This window comes from Alternaria conjuncta (genome assembly GCF_024043145.1).
Source record: "Alternaria conjuncta strain BMP 0040 chromosome Unknown scaffold_2, whole genome shotgun sequence".
NCBI lineage: Eukaryota > Fungi > Ascomycota > Dothideomycetes > Pleosporales > Pleosporaceae > Alternaria > Alternaria conjuncta.
In genome coordinates this window covers 150902-166662 of record NW_026250091.1, presented here as the reverse complement: position 1 = coordinate 166662, position 15761 = coordinate 150902, and the positions used below count along the sequence as shown (strand labels likewise).

Below are 15761 nucleotides of genomic sequence, written 5' to 3'. Positions count from 1 at the left end.
AGCGAGAACAGATGACAGTAACCAGAAACACCATGGGAGGGCAGCGAGGCGTTTGGGCTTCTCAGAGTTCTAGGTAGGGGGGGTATTGTAATTCTTCTTTTGTGTATTAGTGTACTTATCCACTGCCTGGTGCTGTGATTGTGAAGCGGGGCTTGAGTCTTTCAAGTATGCTCCCATGACTTTTGGCAAGTTGTTTGATCTTTCCTTCTTGCACGAGCGGTGTTGCACTCGTGTCACAATAGCACGTACATGAGCAAAGCAAAGTACACCTAGGATTTCCACTTGTGCTATCACCTTGACTAATTATTGCACGTGCAAGATGAAGTAGTGCGAACACCAATCTCAGCTTTCAGTGACTTCAAGCCGTCACGATCGCACTTGGTACATGTCCCGACTCACCCCACGTTTTGTTTTCCCGCACTCGAGCTTTCACTCCCATCAAAAGTCTTCGTATGCAGACACAATGGGTTTCGCCCACCTCTTCCAGCCCGTGCTCCCCGCCTAGCATGATGCACATGGTCTGGTCGAGTATACCAATGCAGCTCTATTTCTCATCCGCATCCTTGTAGTGAACACCCTTGGCTGCTTCACACGGGTCGGGTGCATAGCCAATGGTGCAATGTTCCCAGTCCTCACTATCCACGAGTTCGCGCTTGAAGTTGAGAGCGTTGTAGATGTTTGCAAAGCGGAACTCGACGTACGAATGCTAGAGTGACCGTGTCAGTGTTATACAGACATGGGTCCGCACATGTTACTTACACCACGGGCGGTCTTTCCGCTCTTGATACGATCAACGTTGCGCTTGCTAACGCTCTTGCCCCGAGCGAGCTTCATAAGAGCCGCTTCGTTGTGCTCGTTAGTGCCGATAGCTCGCACGCAGCGTGACGCTTCGCCATCGATGCAGTTGCGGATGACATCGTTGATAGAGTTTGGTCCCTCAGCCTTCTCCACGAAGACAACTGCTTTCTTCATCTCGCCCACTATCTCGATTCCGTTTGCAGTGTCCTTGTGATACTTGTCGCATGCCTCGGGTGTAAGAAACTTGACAAGAGCGTTCGAGGAGCCCGGCTCTGGCATGGAAATGGACTCAAGCTTGCCACCCCATACAAGAGCCTGCAACTGGTTGATACTGGTAATCCCCCCAACACCCTTCAAGATGCACGTACGATGTGCAGCGGCTATGTCTTGTCAGTCTAAATTTCTGTCTGCACGGAAAAGGACTTACGATTCTCGCGCTTCTCCTGGGTCGGCCATCCCTTCATGCTATCCACTGGGTCCTTGGACATGGGCTTGCTGTTCTCAGAGCCCATCGCAACAGAAGGTGCTGGCGTCAAAGGCGCTTCCACCGACGTGGTGGTAGGTTGCTCTGGCTTGGGCAGAACATCACGCATGGCGGCGACGATACCAGATACTTCAGTTAGTGTCTCCAAGGAGACGTACCCCTCGTCCACGAGCTTGGCACACAGCCGGAGAAAATCTCCATCCATATCCCCAAGCGTTTGTTTGATTGAGTCGGCTGTATGTGACTCCGGGCGCTTCTTCAATATCTTATTGAGATAGTTGGCGACTGCGAATGCTAGACGTGCCTTGAGAGCTTCGTTGCTTCCAGCATCTACCTTGGTGGTTGACGTGTATGAGTCGTGGAGCTTCCTTGACATGGCCTTGACGAGATATGCCGTGTTTCCCGTGCTGTTCGGAAGCGCCTGGATGTACTCAGTCGCCTTACGCATGTACTCACTCTCTAGCTTGTCTTGTCTCGGTTCTGCGGTCTTGCTACCGGGAGACTTCTGGATGCCTCCCTTCTCAGCCTCTGAATTATCCGTCTTGATCTTATCTGCCTTGGCCTCAGCAAGACGTGCACCAAACGAGAATGCAGTTTGGCCAGGTCTTGCTACCGTGGGACCTACGGGTGTGCGAGGCCCCAGAATGGTTTTGCTGTTAAGGCGAGCGTAAAGTGCATCCATTGCGGATTCTTCGTCCATGGCATCAGTTGTAGCTCTCACGACCTCCTTGGTGGACGGAACCACTTTCGATGTAGGAGCAGTCAAAGCAAGTGCTGCGCCCTCTTTGTGAAGGGGACCGGGCTTGGACGCTCTAGAGGTACTGGCGTTCGCTGGTCTGTACGCACATTAGTGGAGTCCAAGGATTAAGTAGTAATGCGAACCCTTCAACAGCCTGGGGCATGGTCTTGACTGAGCCTGGAGCTGGCGATGATGTCACTGACGGGGCGGGCGGTGCGAATCGCGACGGGGTCGTAGGAATTGGTCCCGCAGCCCCGACGATCTTGACGGCGTTCTTCTTGAGCTTCAACTTGCCAGCATAAGCTGCAGGTTGAACAGCGAGATTGCTGCGTGCATCACCAGATGCCCAACCGGACGAGGCAGCCGGCGGTGCGCTCATGTACCTCGAGCGATCCATGGTTATGGCTGAAGACGACAGTGGAGGTGGACTGGTGTGTCGTACGACTTCCTCTCGCGCGGGCGATACAGGTGGCGATATAAGGGAGAGCGCAGCCGGAGCAGACTTTCTTACAAGATCACTGCCCTCGTGCGCAGTGATTTTGATGTTGACGGTGTTGCTCGGAGTGGATGTCGCTGGGGAAAGGTTAGTGGAGCAGGGCGCGTGAGCAGGTGAGAGAGTCTGCACGTACCACTAATCCGCTTGTTCACCGTTATATTCGCGATACCCTCGATGCAGGCGTCGAGGCAGGATTGGTAGAGTTTGTCCTCGCTGTTACGTATACGAGGACGTGGATGGGGCTCGCCAGGCATGAGACAAGACGTGCTGCGTTGGCGTGGGCAACCGTTGGGGGGACGTCGGGTTACAGAGCAGGAGACAAAAACAGTCTGAGCGCCCACACGCGGTTGCCGTTCCTGGCGGTAGCCTACAGCCAATGAGACGGCAGTGATGAAGACGAAGCTGAATGCTGTGCAAGTGAGAATACTTGCACTCCACCTCGATACATTGCCGATATAGCGACGCAAGCTGGCCATGCGGCTATCACTGTCGAGCAGGGAGCTCCTACCAGCAGTGCGGCATTAAAGCATGATTGTGTAGTCGCTTTGAGCCGAGGAGACACGCGGCAGATGGTGAAGAAAATGCAGATAGTCCGTCAATATGACACAAGCTCATTTGCGTATGCTCAGACACGTCTCTTGGCTTGCAAATGAACACGAAAGAGCTTCACGGGTTGCATGTATCCAGACGGAAAGTGACTCGGTTGTGAAGTGAAGCTTAGCATTATGAGATTCATTTTACTTAGCTGGCACGACCAAACTGTCCGGAAGCTGCACAGTTGACGCTTACATGAAGGGTATCCAGACACGAGTTCTTGCCCTGTACACCTTGTACTCTTCGCCGAAGAACTCGATTAGATGTTTTTCTTCGTCTAGGATGGGTGAGCAGCTTGAATGGGGCCATGGGTGTGTAAGGCTTACGTGAAATGCGTGTCATGAAAAAATACCACAGCACGCCTGTGTATCCCAAGAAGCAGACAGTGTTACCCAGCATGACCTGTGTGCCGATGCCCCACCAGAAGAAACCGAAGTACGAGGGGTGACGGAAGTAGCGGTACAGTCCATGGGTCACCAATTCGTGCCCATCGCTCTTACGCGACTGCACTTGGTGGTTGAAGTTGGTACCCGCCTGCATCATCGCTGTGCTGCGCACAGCTTGTCCCACCACGACCATGCTTATGCCCAGCGCGATGACCCACGGCGGGTGGATTGTCGATTGGTAATCGGGAAAGAAAGACGAAGTCACCAGAGTCTCGATGAAGGCCAAGGTATGGGCTTGTCGGTATTGGTCGCCGTTGGTGAGGAGGAACGAGGAGATGTACGCGACTGGGGTGTTGTACGCGGCCGTCGTGTAAAACTCGAGGAAGTGGAACATGGACAGCGCGCTGAGAAACATGAAAGGCCGCCATAGATGATTGCCGTCGTATGCTAGCAGAGCCGTACCGACGACGCCGAGAGTCATGGCGCATCCCAAGCAGAAAGCACGCACGGCGATGCCACAAAGCGAGCGCTTGCCGTGGGGAAAGAACTCGGGCGCGATGGCATGCTGGCTCCTAGCCGCCACAGTTGAGGCCTCAAGCTCGCGTGATGCATTTCCGTTGGGCGGGAGAATATCGACACCGGGGGATAGCGAGCCGTTCGGAGCCATGATGATGGCAGGCAGGTAGAGGTCAAGTACGGGGAGCTCGGGGGGCGAGGACGGGATGGACGATGGCGTTCAAGACATGGTTCTACCAAGGCGCAGAAGAAGGGGCCCTGCTGCACAACCCCGATCGCATGGCTTGCGGAGGCCGAACAATAGCAAGGCGTGAGCGACTATCCAGGACCGGCTGGCCTCGGGAACAGCCGAGGGCCTTGGCGCCCCGCGCATAGCTCCCGCGACCTGTGCTCCTTCACAACCGTCACACCGGCCTCGGTAGCATGCGCCGGGCAGCCAGCTTCCTGCATGCCAGCCATGGACATCTCGCAGAACAAGCAACGTATGCTCTGCGGCGAGCTCTACCATGCCATGACGCCTGAGCTGACAGCAGAGCGCGCACGATGCAGGCAAGCTTGCAGACGCTTCAACGATGCCGGTGATGTACCGCGTCGCAGGCTAGTCCAACTGTTTCGAGAGTATGTGTGGCTGCTCGATTGCTTGTCGAGAGACGTCCTTATACTTTGCCTAGCATCATCCAAGACGAAACCCCTCTTCCACCACCAGCACCTACAACAGATGAAGACGCCAAGCTGTTCGAGGCTGAACCATGGATTAACCCACCGGTTACTATGGACTATGGATATAATGTGCGTTTGGGCAAACATGTCTTTGTCAACTTCCACGCCGTCTTCCTCGACACCTGTCTTACTACTATTGGCGCACGCACACTCGTCGGTCCGAACGTCAACTTCTACTCAGCTACTCATCCTCTCGACCCAGCCATCCGGAACGGCCTTAGCGGGCCTGAGTTGGGCAAGGAGATCCACGTTGGCGAAGACTGCTGGATCGGTGGCAATGTTTGCATACTGCCTGGTGTTATGATTGGTAGAGGTAGCGTCGTAGGCGCAGGAAGCGTCGTTACGAAGAGCGTCCCAGAGTTTACAGTCGTCGCTGGCAATCCCGCTCGCATCATCCGCAAGATCGAGACCGAAATGGACTCTGAAAGCAATAGTCGCCATGCTGGCAGGCAGAACGACCTGCAGCACTGACTTGTATATCAGTCACCCTCGCAATGAGCTTCCCCTCGTTACGAGCGGCAGTTTCACAACTCTCAAATCGAGCATCACGAGTTCTCTCGGACTCCGAACTGCATTTGGAATGGCAATGTAAGAAGAGAAGGCTACAGTCGCATAAACCTCCCTACAAATCTCTGCTGCTCCTGCAACTGATACACCAGACCTTGTTACGCCGTGCTTTAGTGGACTCTAGCGCTTCTTGCCGCTTCCAGCTTCCCTCAGCATTTTCCAAACGGGGCGATGAATGATTGCACGCCTCTGAAGATCCTCTAAGATCTTAGATATTTGCAATACGGATACGATTATGAACAGATTCGACGCGAAACTTGTTTATCTTGACAGATTGTTTGCAACAAGCAATATCGTAAATCTTTTTGCTTACACATCTCTACAGTCTAATGAAGCATCATTGTGCGTACTCAAGGATCAAATCCACAGATACACAGCGCGATCAAGTCGTATGAGCACGCAACAGGAATTGGGCGACCTGAAGCCTGCCTGTGTCGATCTGGAACAATTGTGGGGCGTTTGGACTAAGGTTCAACACAAGATCTGATGATCGCCTGCAAGCTTCGGGCGCCAAGACCGACGAAACCTGTTCCCAGACGCTGTCAAAACAATGACATCGGCTTGCAAAACATCATTAACTAATCCAACTTACATGCACGACATGGCGTACCTTGCGAAACGTCCTGTTTGAGTTTAGGGCTGAACTTCGGCATCGCTCGCTTTGAGGGTCTCGGCAATTTGGAAGGCCATTTGGAAGCGCCTGATTCAAAATATGGCATACTTCGAAACTACGCCATTGAGCTAAGCGTGTGCTACCTGACTTGACGCCAAGGGCTGCGAGCCCTAGGGCTTGATCCCCAGACTGTTACGATGCATAGGCCTGCCCACCATCATGCCTTGACGGCAAGGCTTTCCGAAGTTGTAACAGAGGCGATACAAATACCACAGCTCCCATCATCCTGATAGTCTTCATCGGACTGGTTCCTCACTCACTACAGACTAATATTTTCCACTCTACAACCTCAGCATTCCATTCACTCTTTGATATCTCTACTCATAATCTTAGTCCACTCGACAGATCCGTTCTCACAGACAAAATGAAGTACATTTTCATTGCCTCGCTCCTTAGCTCTGCAGCTTACGCTGCCCCATTCGCCCAGGTGCAGGGCGGCAACGGTGGTAACGGCAATACTGCTGCCGCCACGACTGGTCAACAGACTACGAACCAGGGCGGCAATCAGCAACAACAGCAACAAGGAGCGCAGACCGGAAACCAGCAACAGCAAGGCACCACCAATGCCCCGACTGGACTTGGCGCTGGTATCCAAAATGGACAAACTCCCACTGCGAACGACCTCGCTACTGCGGTCTCCAATTGGATGGCCGATACCTCGATGGTTTCTAACTTCCTCAACACTGGAGCTAGCATCCAGAACAACGTTCAGTTCAAGCAGGCTGCCACCGTAGCCTTCAACGCCGAGGTCGATGAGCTCAACCACAAGGCCATCATTGACGCTGCTAACGGCGCGGACCCCAATGTCATTGCTGCCAACAGCACCCTCGCCACTGGCGGTTCTTTCCAGGATGTCGTCGACAAGCTTCAGCAGATGTCTGTTCAGGGAATGGCTGCCGCTGGTAACATCGACTTGATCAACCAGAACCGCTGCGTTAACGTCCTCCCCAACATTGATGCCTACATGGCCTCTACTGGATCTACCTCGCAGGCAGTTCGTCCCACTGTCTGCGACCAGACTGGCGTTGCTGGTGGTGTCCAGGGGACTGGCCCCACTCAGCCTGGTGCGCCAGCAGGTAGCCCCGCCGCTGCATTTGCCGCTGGTCAGGCTCTTGCTCAAGGAACTGGCAATGGCCAAGTCCAGAATACCGGAACAGCTGGTGGTGCTGCCGCCGGCAATACTGGCACTGCTACGAACAACGGACAAGCGCCTCAGCAAGGCGCCGGCATCTCCCCTACCAACGGACAAGCACCCCAGGGAACTACAGGTGTGCAGGCTCCCCAGCAGGGAGCTCAAGGTGCCGCCGGACAGCAGGTTCCACAACAAGGTCAACAAGCTGGACAACAAACGGGACAGCAGCAGGGACAGCAGAATGGACAACAGGCGACACCAAATGGTGGTAACCAGAACAATGGCAACCAACAGCAGGGAACCAAGGGTGCGGCTGCAGGACAGCAGTCTCAAGGCCAGACGCAAAACGGCGGTTCCCAGCAACAGGCAGGCAACGGTGCGGCTGCAGGCCAAGCATCTCAGGGTCAGACCCAGGCCGGAGGTAACCAGCCCCAACAGGCAGGTAATGGTGCTGGACAACAGTCCCAGGGCGGCAACGGCGGCAACAACAACAACAACAACAACTGAGCACTAGGCTTGGTACTTGATTGAGAAGATGATGTGAAGGATTAGCAAGGTGACGGCTATGTGCTGGCGACTAGCCAATCGGTCTTTTCTGTATATAAGAATAATGGTTGAAAGGGGGGATGACTGTGGGAGCCTGTATGTAAGAATGTATGAGGAAGGAAGGGATTATATGATATAGTTGTAGATATGCGATTTATGAGCCTGCCGCCCAGTCTTTCTGTTTTGGACTTGCATGCGATGGCACTGACTTGAAGATCAAGGTTTCGAAACCTCAGGCGTGAACGCGTGGATACCTGACGGTCGCGGAAAGAAGCCAGTGACGTGAACCGTGTCTTGGGTACGCCTGGGCCAGGGGCAAGTTGCGGTGGCTGCAGCACAGGTGAAACGATGTACCAAACATCAGGTGCTACAGGACCGGATAGCTTGATATATGCCAGAATGGGAGGGTGCGAGACGGACGAGGCGTCAGGCGCCTGTGCTGGTCACGACATGTCGCATGTTTGATGCCGTCTCTCACCGACTCCGGGGTTCTGAGGTGCTGACACGTGCGCAAGTCGCGTGACGTAGCGACATGAGAAGTGTGCGCTCGTTGCGGCAAGCAACATAGAGGCTGCAGCGGGCCGATGAAAGCGTGTGCTGGCATGCATATGCTACGGCGCCTTGTACCGTCGAGGCTCGCCAAGTGTGCAGTCTAGCTGAGAGTCAACCGCAGGCGCCTGACGAGCAGTTTGCGACGAACCATGGCCGAGGGCGAGGGCGCTGGCGGAGTCCAGGGCGACCTGGAAAAGGAACTGACGTGCTCGGTAAGTCGAGGAGCACGACGACGAGGCGGCTGCTAACTCGGCCATGGCCAGATCTGTACCGACGTGCTCTACCAGCCGCTCACGCTGCTCGACTGCCTGCACACCTTCTGCGGCGCCTGTCTGAAGGAGTGGTTCGCCTTCCAAGCCTCGACCGCCACGTCGATACACCCGTACACCTGCCCCTCGTGCCGGGCCTCGGTGCGCACCACACAGCCCAATGCCACCGTCACCACGCTGCTCGACATCTTCCTCAAGGCGAACCCCCAGAGCGGCAAAAGCGCCCAAGAGAAGCAGGCGGACCGCGACAGATACCGGCCAGGCGACAATGTGCTACCCAAGCTCAGGCGCCGGGATGAGCGCGATGACACCCATCAGCGCATGCTCGAGGCGGCTCAGCAGCCGAGTCTGAGGGACGCGGGCATCGCAAGCAGCAGGAGGGCCAGCCGGGAGCCTCGGAGAGAGCGCACAACAAGGGAGCGAAGCCGCAACGGGAGGCGGTCTGCCAGCCAAAATCCGCCCGGCGCATCCCCGTCCAGGGCCGTCATACCGCCCCGCGCCATCGAGCACCAGTCCAGCCTGCGCTCTCTGCTGAGCGCCTCGGACCTCGACGCAGAAGACGTCGACGAAGATCTCGTGCGCCAGGTGCTGGAGGAGCTGGTGTCCGAGGGCGTCGACCTGAACCAGATTGGCACTGCGCAGGAAGACGAGATCACCGAGAGGATAGCCGAGGCTGTGCGACGGCGGCAGGCAGAGCGACATGCCGAAAGACAGCGCGAGAGGAGGGAGAGGCGGGAGCGTCTGGACGACGAAGCTGCGCGCAGGAGAAGGCATGGACGTTCCGAGAGTGGCGCATCGACGCCCCAGACGGCAGTAGGACCCCCCATATCCAGACCTGCTCTCATCGACGCCGCAAATCGAGGCGGGCGGGCACCGCGCCAGCGATCGTCAAGCCAGGGCAGCTCTCGATCCGCCACGAGGGTAGAGCGCCCTGCACCTGGCTCGGCTCCTGCAAATCCGGCGTCCGGCGACTGTCATTCATCATCGGAACTCGCTCGTCCAAGGCCACGGCGACAGTCCGAAAATCAGCAGAGAAATAGGCTCGACGTTCGAGAGCAGTTCCGCATCAGTCTCCACGCCAGCAACAACAATAACAACAATGAGACAGTGTCAAGTCCTAGCTCGCCCCAGAGCCTCGGCTTCGATCTGCCCAACAGCGGCAGTCCAACGACTTCTCTAGCTACAGTTGGCACTCCAGCTGTGCCCTCGTCTTCCTCTACTCCTGCCGTCACGCCTTTCCAGCCTCCTTCGGCTCGCCGTACTACCGACCCTACCACAGCCGAACTGCCACGCTCTTCTCACAGTACTACTCCCCCCTCGCTATCGCCTCGTGCTTTCCCTCGCTCCACCCCCGATCCGACCGTGAGCGAGACTCGATCGAGACAAGCTTCAAGCTCATCACTAGGTACTCCTGCCCTATATACAGAGCCCCATGTGGCATGCCAACGCTGTGGTAAAAACGACATACAGTACGAGCTTCACTACAATTGTCGACGCTGCCATGGTGGCGAGTACAACGTGTGTCTTCGCTGCTATCGTCTTGGTAGAGGATGCAAGCATTGGTACGGCTTTGGTTGGACTGCTTGGCCCCGGTATGAGCGCGAAGCACCAGAGGGTGGTTATCCGCCCTATCACGAGCATCCCCATATCCTGGTCGGGCACCGATATCGCAGACCCATGACGCCCTTGACGGAATCCACGACACCACCACATGTGCTCATGAGCGAGGATGACCCCAAGCAGAGGGTAGAAATTGGCGTCTTCTGCGATATGTGCAAGGCATACGCCAACGCCTGCTACTGGAAATGTGACTATTGCAACGACGGCGACTGGGGCTATTGTAATGATTGCGTTAACCAGGGGCATCACTGTACGCATCCTCTTGTTCCCGTTGCCCGCAAGACAAGAGACTCGCAGTCTGTTACTGACACAGTTCCCTCCGCGCCCTCTACGCCACGTCAGGATGGACATCTTGCTCCCCCAGACCTCGACGCAACACCCACAACCCCTCCGTTGACACCGAAATCCGCGTCTCTTATGCGAGGGCCAGGGTACTTTACCATTGCGAATTTCATCTTCCGCCCTCTCACCTTTACAACCTTGTGTAACATATGCAGTTACCCTATCCCACCATCAAACACACGCTATCACTGCCTCAAGTGTAACACTGGCGACTACGACATTTGCATGAGCTGCTACCACAAACTCGTCATCAGCGGTCGCATCACCAAAGAAGACGGCGTAAACGGATGGCGCAAGTGCCTCCGCAGCCATCGCATGTACATTGTAGGATTCGAAGACCGTGACGGCGCACAACGGCGCATGGTTGTCCGCGATCTAGTAGGCGGCTACGCACTGAAAGAAGAAGACGAAATGGCCAGAGTACAGCGGTACCCACCAGATGGCGGTATAGGCTTGAGATTACTGGCTAGATGGGGCTATCTGCCGGATGAAGGAGTAGAAGATGAATTATCCTTTCCTAGAGGAGCAGAGATAAGGGAAGCAGCTGATATCAATGGAGACTGGTATTGGGGTGTTTACTGTGGTGTTGGAAAACTGTTTCCTGCAAACCATGTCACATCTGTCTAAGTTTTATGCATAGATAGTCAGCTGCCGATGCTACACAGACTCACTGCGCAAACTTCCTCTTCAGCCAATCCTCCAACCGCTTCACCACCTCGGCAGGCTTCTCATACGTCGCCCAATGCGCCGCATCAATCGTATCCGCTTGTTCCAACTGCGGCAACAAGCCCTTTTTAATACTCTCATACATGGCTTCGGGTCTGCACACCACATCCTCTCTGCATCCGATGTACAGCGTGGGTACATTGACAATCTCTTTCCCTTCAGGCAACTTGACATCGACTTGATGCTGCAGATTGCCTGTCATGGCTTTGTACCAGCACACGGGCGCTTCGAACCCATCGCGCGCCATACGATCAAGGAACGCCTTCTTGAAAGCTGGGTCTTGCGCATAGGGTCGGAGAGAGAAGGTTGGTTCCTTTTGCCCGGAGAGTGTTTCACGCATGGTGTCGGGTGTGCAGAAGAAGTCTTTCAATCCATCTTTGTCGTGCATCATGTTAAACATGGCCTCTATATCGCGGGATAGAAGTGCTGGTCCGTCAGGCGCGGTGAAGAGGTACCAGTACGATAGCGATGGGTAGCCAAAGATCTTGTTCATGAGGGCGTTTGCGGCGTCGAGATCGAAGGGTTTGCGACTTGGTGCCGTGTAGGCGACGTTCAGGTTGACCAAGCCGACAACGCGTTCGGGGTGGTAGTTGTACAGGCGGCTTGCGGCTGCGGAGCCCCAGTCGTGGCCGATTGAGATGCATTTTGGCGCTTGTTCAGCATTGAGGATTTCCACCATGTCGTTGGTCATATGGTCCCAGGTGTAGGCGGATGGGTCTGTGGGCTTGTCCGTTCCGTCGTAGCCCAGCATGTCGGGAATGATAACGGGGTGGTTTAGTGGTCGGAGAGAGCTAGCGACGTCTGCCCACATGGCGGCATGGTCGGGGAAGCCGTGTTGGAAGAGGAGGGTTGGGAGAGACGTGTTGCCAGAGCACGTGTAGTAGGTGTATGTGATGCCTCGGGAGGTTCTCAGGGTCTTCTTGGTGAAAGCGTCCATGGTTGATCTCAATGCAACGTACTTGAAATGGCTTGTTGTAATTGGTAAAGAAAGGGCAAGAGTCTTCTATGTATACCAGTGCCAAGTCTCGTTACATCTTGTCCCTCACAAATGGAGTCCATGTCGGCCGAATGTTGGTCTTTGCTAGGTAGGTACTACTACCCAACCGGAGTTTCCGTCGTAGCTACGTCCGTAGCGGCGTTGTCGGGTCTATAAATTTAGTGGGGTGCTCCGTAGAGTTGCATGAACTTGTCTAGGTTGAGGCAGTTGGCCGGACCGTGATGTGCAAGGACACGACCGCTAGGGAGGAAAGCGGCGGTCCCGGATCGTGCATGATATGGCCGGGCCTAAGATGGAGCTTGGATGATCGTTGTTTACGCCTCTCATTGCCGCGCGGTGGTTTGGGTGATTGCTGCTCGTGGCGGCTCTCCGATGCGCTGTCGGTCCGGTCTGCGCTCGGTATGGGTCGAATCTGAACGTGGAGGAAACCGCTGAGTTACGACAAGGGCTGCGCGAATACTGCCGGTTGAGCATTCCGACACGACAAAGCCGAGGGTTCTGGTTTGAATATTTGACTTTACGTCGCGGTGCGCTTAATCGCGCGCATAGCCTCAGACCGAGGAGATGCCTGCATAGTATCATAGCGGAGCATGGCTATTTGAGTCGTCGAGGGACATTTTGACGAGGTTCTGGCTCGAACGGGTCCATAAAATGTCCTTCGGATGTCCTTCGGGTGGCAAATACTGTGTCGAGGTGCGGAGCGAAGTACAAGCGGCAAACACGAGAGATATCAGCCAATAGCGTCAGAGCGCTGGACGCTCGCGGCGTACAGCACCTCAACGTCGACGAGCATTGCAACTCTACCACAACCTCATCATGGCTGGCACACGAAGATCTACGCGTCAAACGGCAGCGGCAGCACCAAAATACAACCAAGATGACAGTTCATCCGTCGAAGAGACACAGCTCAAGCGCAATGCCAGGCAGGCGATGCGTCGCAAGCGTGACCGCGAAGACGACGCCGACCAAGATACAACAGACAGCAGCGCTCCTCCGCCCAAAAAAGCTGCTACAACCAAGCCTAAACCTCCTAAGACGAACTCTCTACCCGCGCCTGTTTCATCCACCAACCGCGACGCGACCGGCGCCCAAGAAGTCTACTGGCTGCTCAAAGCCGAGCCCCTCGCGCGCTACGAGAACGGCGTAAACGTCGCCTTCTCCATCAGCGACCTGCGCGCCTGCACAGAACCCGAGCCCTGGAGCGGCGTCCGCAACCCCCAGGCACGCAACAATATGCAGGCCATGCGCAAAGGCGACCTGGGCTTCTTCTACCACTCCAACGCCAAGCCTTCGGGTATCGTAGGTATACTGCGTGTTGTTGACGAAGCAAAGGTTGATGAGACGGCCTTTGACCCCAAGGACCCCTACTATGACAAGAAGAGCGAGAGGGAGAAGCCCAAATGGTTCTGTGTAGACGTCGAGTTTGTGAGCGAGTTTGAGCATGTGATAGATTTAGCGAAGATTAAAGAGTTTGCTAAAGAGGGGCCGTTGAAGGATATGCAGCTTGTCACGAATTCGAGACTGAGTGTGAGTAGGGTAAGGAAGGAGGAGTGGGAGTTTATTTTGGGGTTGGCCACGGACAGCAAGGAAGTTCAGGCAGAGTAGAGAGGTGCGCCACATGCAGTCGTAGAAGCTTGATTATGTCGTGAATCGATCTGAGATACCCTTTGTAAAATTCCCGTTTCATGTTGTATCGTCGACAACGTCTTTATGTATTTCACACCCTGTACTGCCCATACTGAGAGACCTTGTCTCAGACTGAGCTACTCCTCAATACTGAAGCGCTTGGATGATCTTCGGACTGTTAAAGAAAGCACATCGCTCCTGTAATCTCTGTTCTGCCATCTCTCTTGTCGCGTTCGCCATGCCCAGCGCACTATTGCTCGGATGCGCGCCACCAATCGTCCTGACATACGGACCGCCTAAATGTTAATGTACGGAGTCAGCGCATGCCTCACACGCAGTTCGCAAATGAGAGATCTTACCTGGCCGGCTAAATGCCTCATCCCAGTTCAACAATGTGGTGGATTGTGATCCGCTCTCTGCCGGGGCTCCTTGACTCACAAAGGTGCTCCACGACCGGCTTGCTCGCATAGCAATTTCGTAGTCGTACTCGGTCGGGTCAAACGGGTAGTCCGTCTTGTTGTACACTTGCATGCTGTCGAAGACGTACGCAAACTCAGACGTGTGTACCACGCCAAAGCCAACAACGTCTTCGGTGTACTCGAGGATGGGATCAAGTATTGTCTGGTTGAAGTTGTAGAAGTAGACTGGCGCTTTGTGCACTTTGTCAATTGCAACACCCAGATGTAGCGATGGGCACACCATGAGAATATCGCGGAAGATGCGTGCAGAGCGATAGAACTCTGCTGTTAGGTTCACACTGGTTCCGAATTCTTCTACCGGGTACAAGTCCAGTAACTGAGTGAGAGATTCCTCCGACATAGCCGGTAGGTAGTCGCGAACAAAGTTGTACGTATCTTGTGCGGTTGCGATGGAGGTGTTGGTGTACACGTTAAGGTCGCCTTCCATCCAGCCGGACATAAAGGTAGCGTTACCGAAGCGTCCTTCTGCGATGAGCTGACTTGGTGCCGCAGGAAGGAAATCGCCGTCCACCTGTGGCAACCAGATGTCCCCAATATTATGCGCGATATCGCTGAGATACGTCGCGTTCGAGGCTTCAAAGAGTGTTTCAGTATCTAGTCCCCGTAGACACTCAATCGTCCCTGGAGCGTCCACATCAGTAGTGTTGCACCCCACGTAATTGACCAGCGCGATCATCGCATCCTTGGCGAAATTCCCTGTGATACCAGGCTCAAGGGACTGAGACTGGGCGATACCTCGCTCGAAAGGAAGTGGCTTCTCTCCGCCGTAAGCCATAATCTGCATTCCGATTGCGAGGCCGCCGGAAGACTGGCCGGCAATCGTAATCCTCTCCGGATCCCCGCCAAAAGCAGCAATGTTGGTGCGGACCCACTCGATAGCAGCGCGCTGATCACGTAGACCAGCGTTCATGCTTCCTTCTTCTTTCAACCAGTCTGAACTGGCAAACCCAAAGAACCCGAGACGGTAATTCATGGCCACATGGATGATTGGGTCCCCATTTTCTACCGACTGCTTGATCATTCCGTCAGGCGCAGTCGTCGGCTCCGTGTTGCTTGCCCACCAGAAAGATCCTCCATGTATCCATACCAGAACTGGCAGTGGTCCCTTTCCAACTCTGTCAGTCGCTTTTGGCCGCGCTACGTTCAAATTCAGGCAGTCCTCGGATGTTTCAGTTATATTGCCCAATCCAAGAGGTGGATAGAGCACACCCAATGGTTGTGGACATGCGGGACCAGGCTTGGTAGCATCGATGGTAGTACCTGGAGAGTATTCGTAGGGAACCGGTGGTTTGAATCTGTTTTCGCCGCTGGTATCATGAGCATAGGGAATGCCCAAGAAGATTTCGATGTCGTTGCGTCCGATGCCTAGGATGTTGATAGGATCTTTCAAGTCGCCGAACTGGACACCTGCCGTCGTGGTGACAGCGGCGACGAAGCAGAACAGCGTAGGAAGGTGCATCTTGATCACCAACCACTGTAAATCCCGTGTTGGCTTATAC

At 54.9% G+C, this 15761-nt stretch overlaps 8 protein-coding genes across 8 annotated transcripts; 4 read left to right on the top strand and 4 right to left on the bottom strand.

The window, feature by feature from the left end:
* Positions 1-544: 544 nt before the first annotated feature.
* Positions 545-2418, bottom strand: J4E85_001147 (uncharacterized protein; the record flags this gene model as incomplete). The annotated part of the gene is made up of 4 exons (XM_051465435.1): positions 545-706; positions 760-1178; positions 1226-2118; positions 2165-2418. The coding sequence occupies 4 exons, from the start codon at positions 2416-2418 to the stop codon at positions 545-547; spliced, it is 1728 nt and encodes a 575-aa protein (XP_051329992.1).
* Positions 2419-3302: 884 nt separating this feature from the next.
* On the bottom strand, positions 3303-4164 carry J4E85_001146 (uncharacterized protein; the record flags this gene model as incomplete). The annotated part of the gene is made up of 2 exons (XM_051465434.1): positions 3303-3388; positions 3438-4164. 2 exons carry the CDS (start codon positions 4162-4164, stop codon positions 3303-3305), a joined length of 813 nt encoding a protein of 270 aa, XP_051329991.1.
* Positions 4165-4470: 306 nt separating this feature from the next.
* J4E85_001145 (uncharacterized protein) lies at positions 4471-5204 on the top strand (the record flags this gene model as incomplete). The annotated part of the gene is made up of 2 exons (XM_051465433.1): positions 4471-4631; positions 4685-5204. The coding sequence occupies 2 exons, from the start codon at positions 4471-4473 to the stop codon at positions 5202-5204; spliced, it is 681 nt and encodes a 226-aa protein (XP_051329990.1).
* Positions 5205-6337: 1133 nt separating this feature from the next.
* Positions 6338-7612, top strand: J4E85_001144 (uncharacterized protein; the record flags this gene model as incomplete). Its single annotated transcript, XM_051465432.1, has 1 exon — positions 6338-7612. The coding sequence occupies one exon, from the start codon at positions 6338-6340 to the stop codon at positions 7610-7612; it is 1275 nt and encodes a 424-aa protein (XP_051329989.1).
* A 740-nt stretch (positions 7613-8352) lies between these two features.
* Positions 8353-10933, top strand: J4E85_001143 (uncharacterized protein; the record flags this gene model as incomplete). Its single annotated transcript, XM_051465431.1, has 4 exons — positions 8353-8415; positions 8467-10244; positions 10665-10879; positions 10905-10933. 4 exons carry the CDS (start codon positions 8353-8355, stop codon positions 10931-10933), a joined length of 2085 nt encoding a protein of 694 aa, XP_051329988.1.
* A 168-nt stretch (positions 10934-11101) lies between these two features.
* J4E85_001142 (uncharacterized protein) lies at positions 11102-12097 on the bottom strand (the record flags this gene model as incomplete). The annotated part of the gene is made up of 1 exon (XM_051465430.1): positions 11102-12097. The coding sequence occupies one exon, from the start codon at positions 12095-12097 to the stop codon at positions 11102-11104; it is 996 nt and encodes a 331-aa protein (XP_051329987.1).
* An 876-nt stretch (positions 12098-12973) lies between these two features.
* On the top strand, positions 12974-13762 carry J4E85_001141 (uncharacterized protein; the record flags this gene model as incomplete). Its single annotated transcript, XM_051465429.1, has 1 exon — positions 12974-13762. One exon carries the CDS (start codon positions 12974-12976, stop codon positions 13760-13762), a length of 789 nt encoding a protein of 262 aa, XP_051329986.1.
* A 158-nt stretch (positions 13763-13920) lies between these two features.
* J4E85_001140 (uncharacterized protein) lies at positions 13921-15721 on the bottom strand (the record flags this gene model as incomplete). The annotated part of the gene is made up of 2 exons (XM_051465428.1): positions 13921-13958; positions 14143-15721. 2 exons carry the CDS (start codon positions 15719-15721, stop codon positions 13921-13923), a joined length of 1617 nt encoding a protein of 538 aa, XP_051329985.1.
* Between the last annotated feature and the right edge of the window lie 40 nt (positions 15722-15761).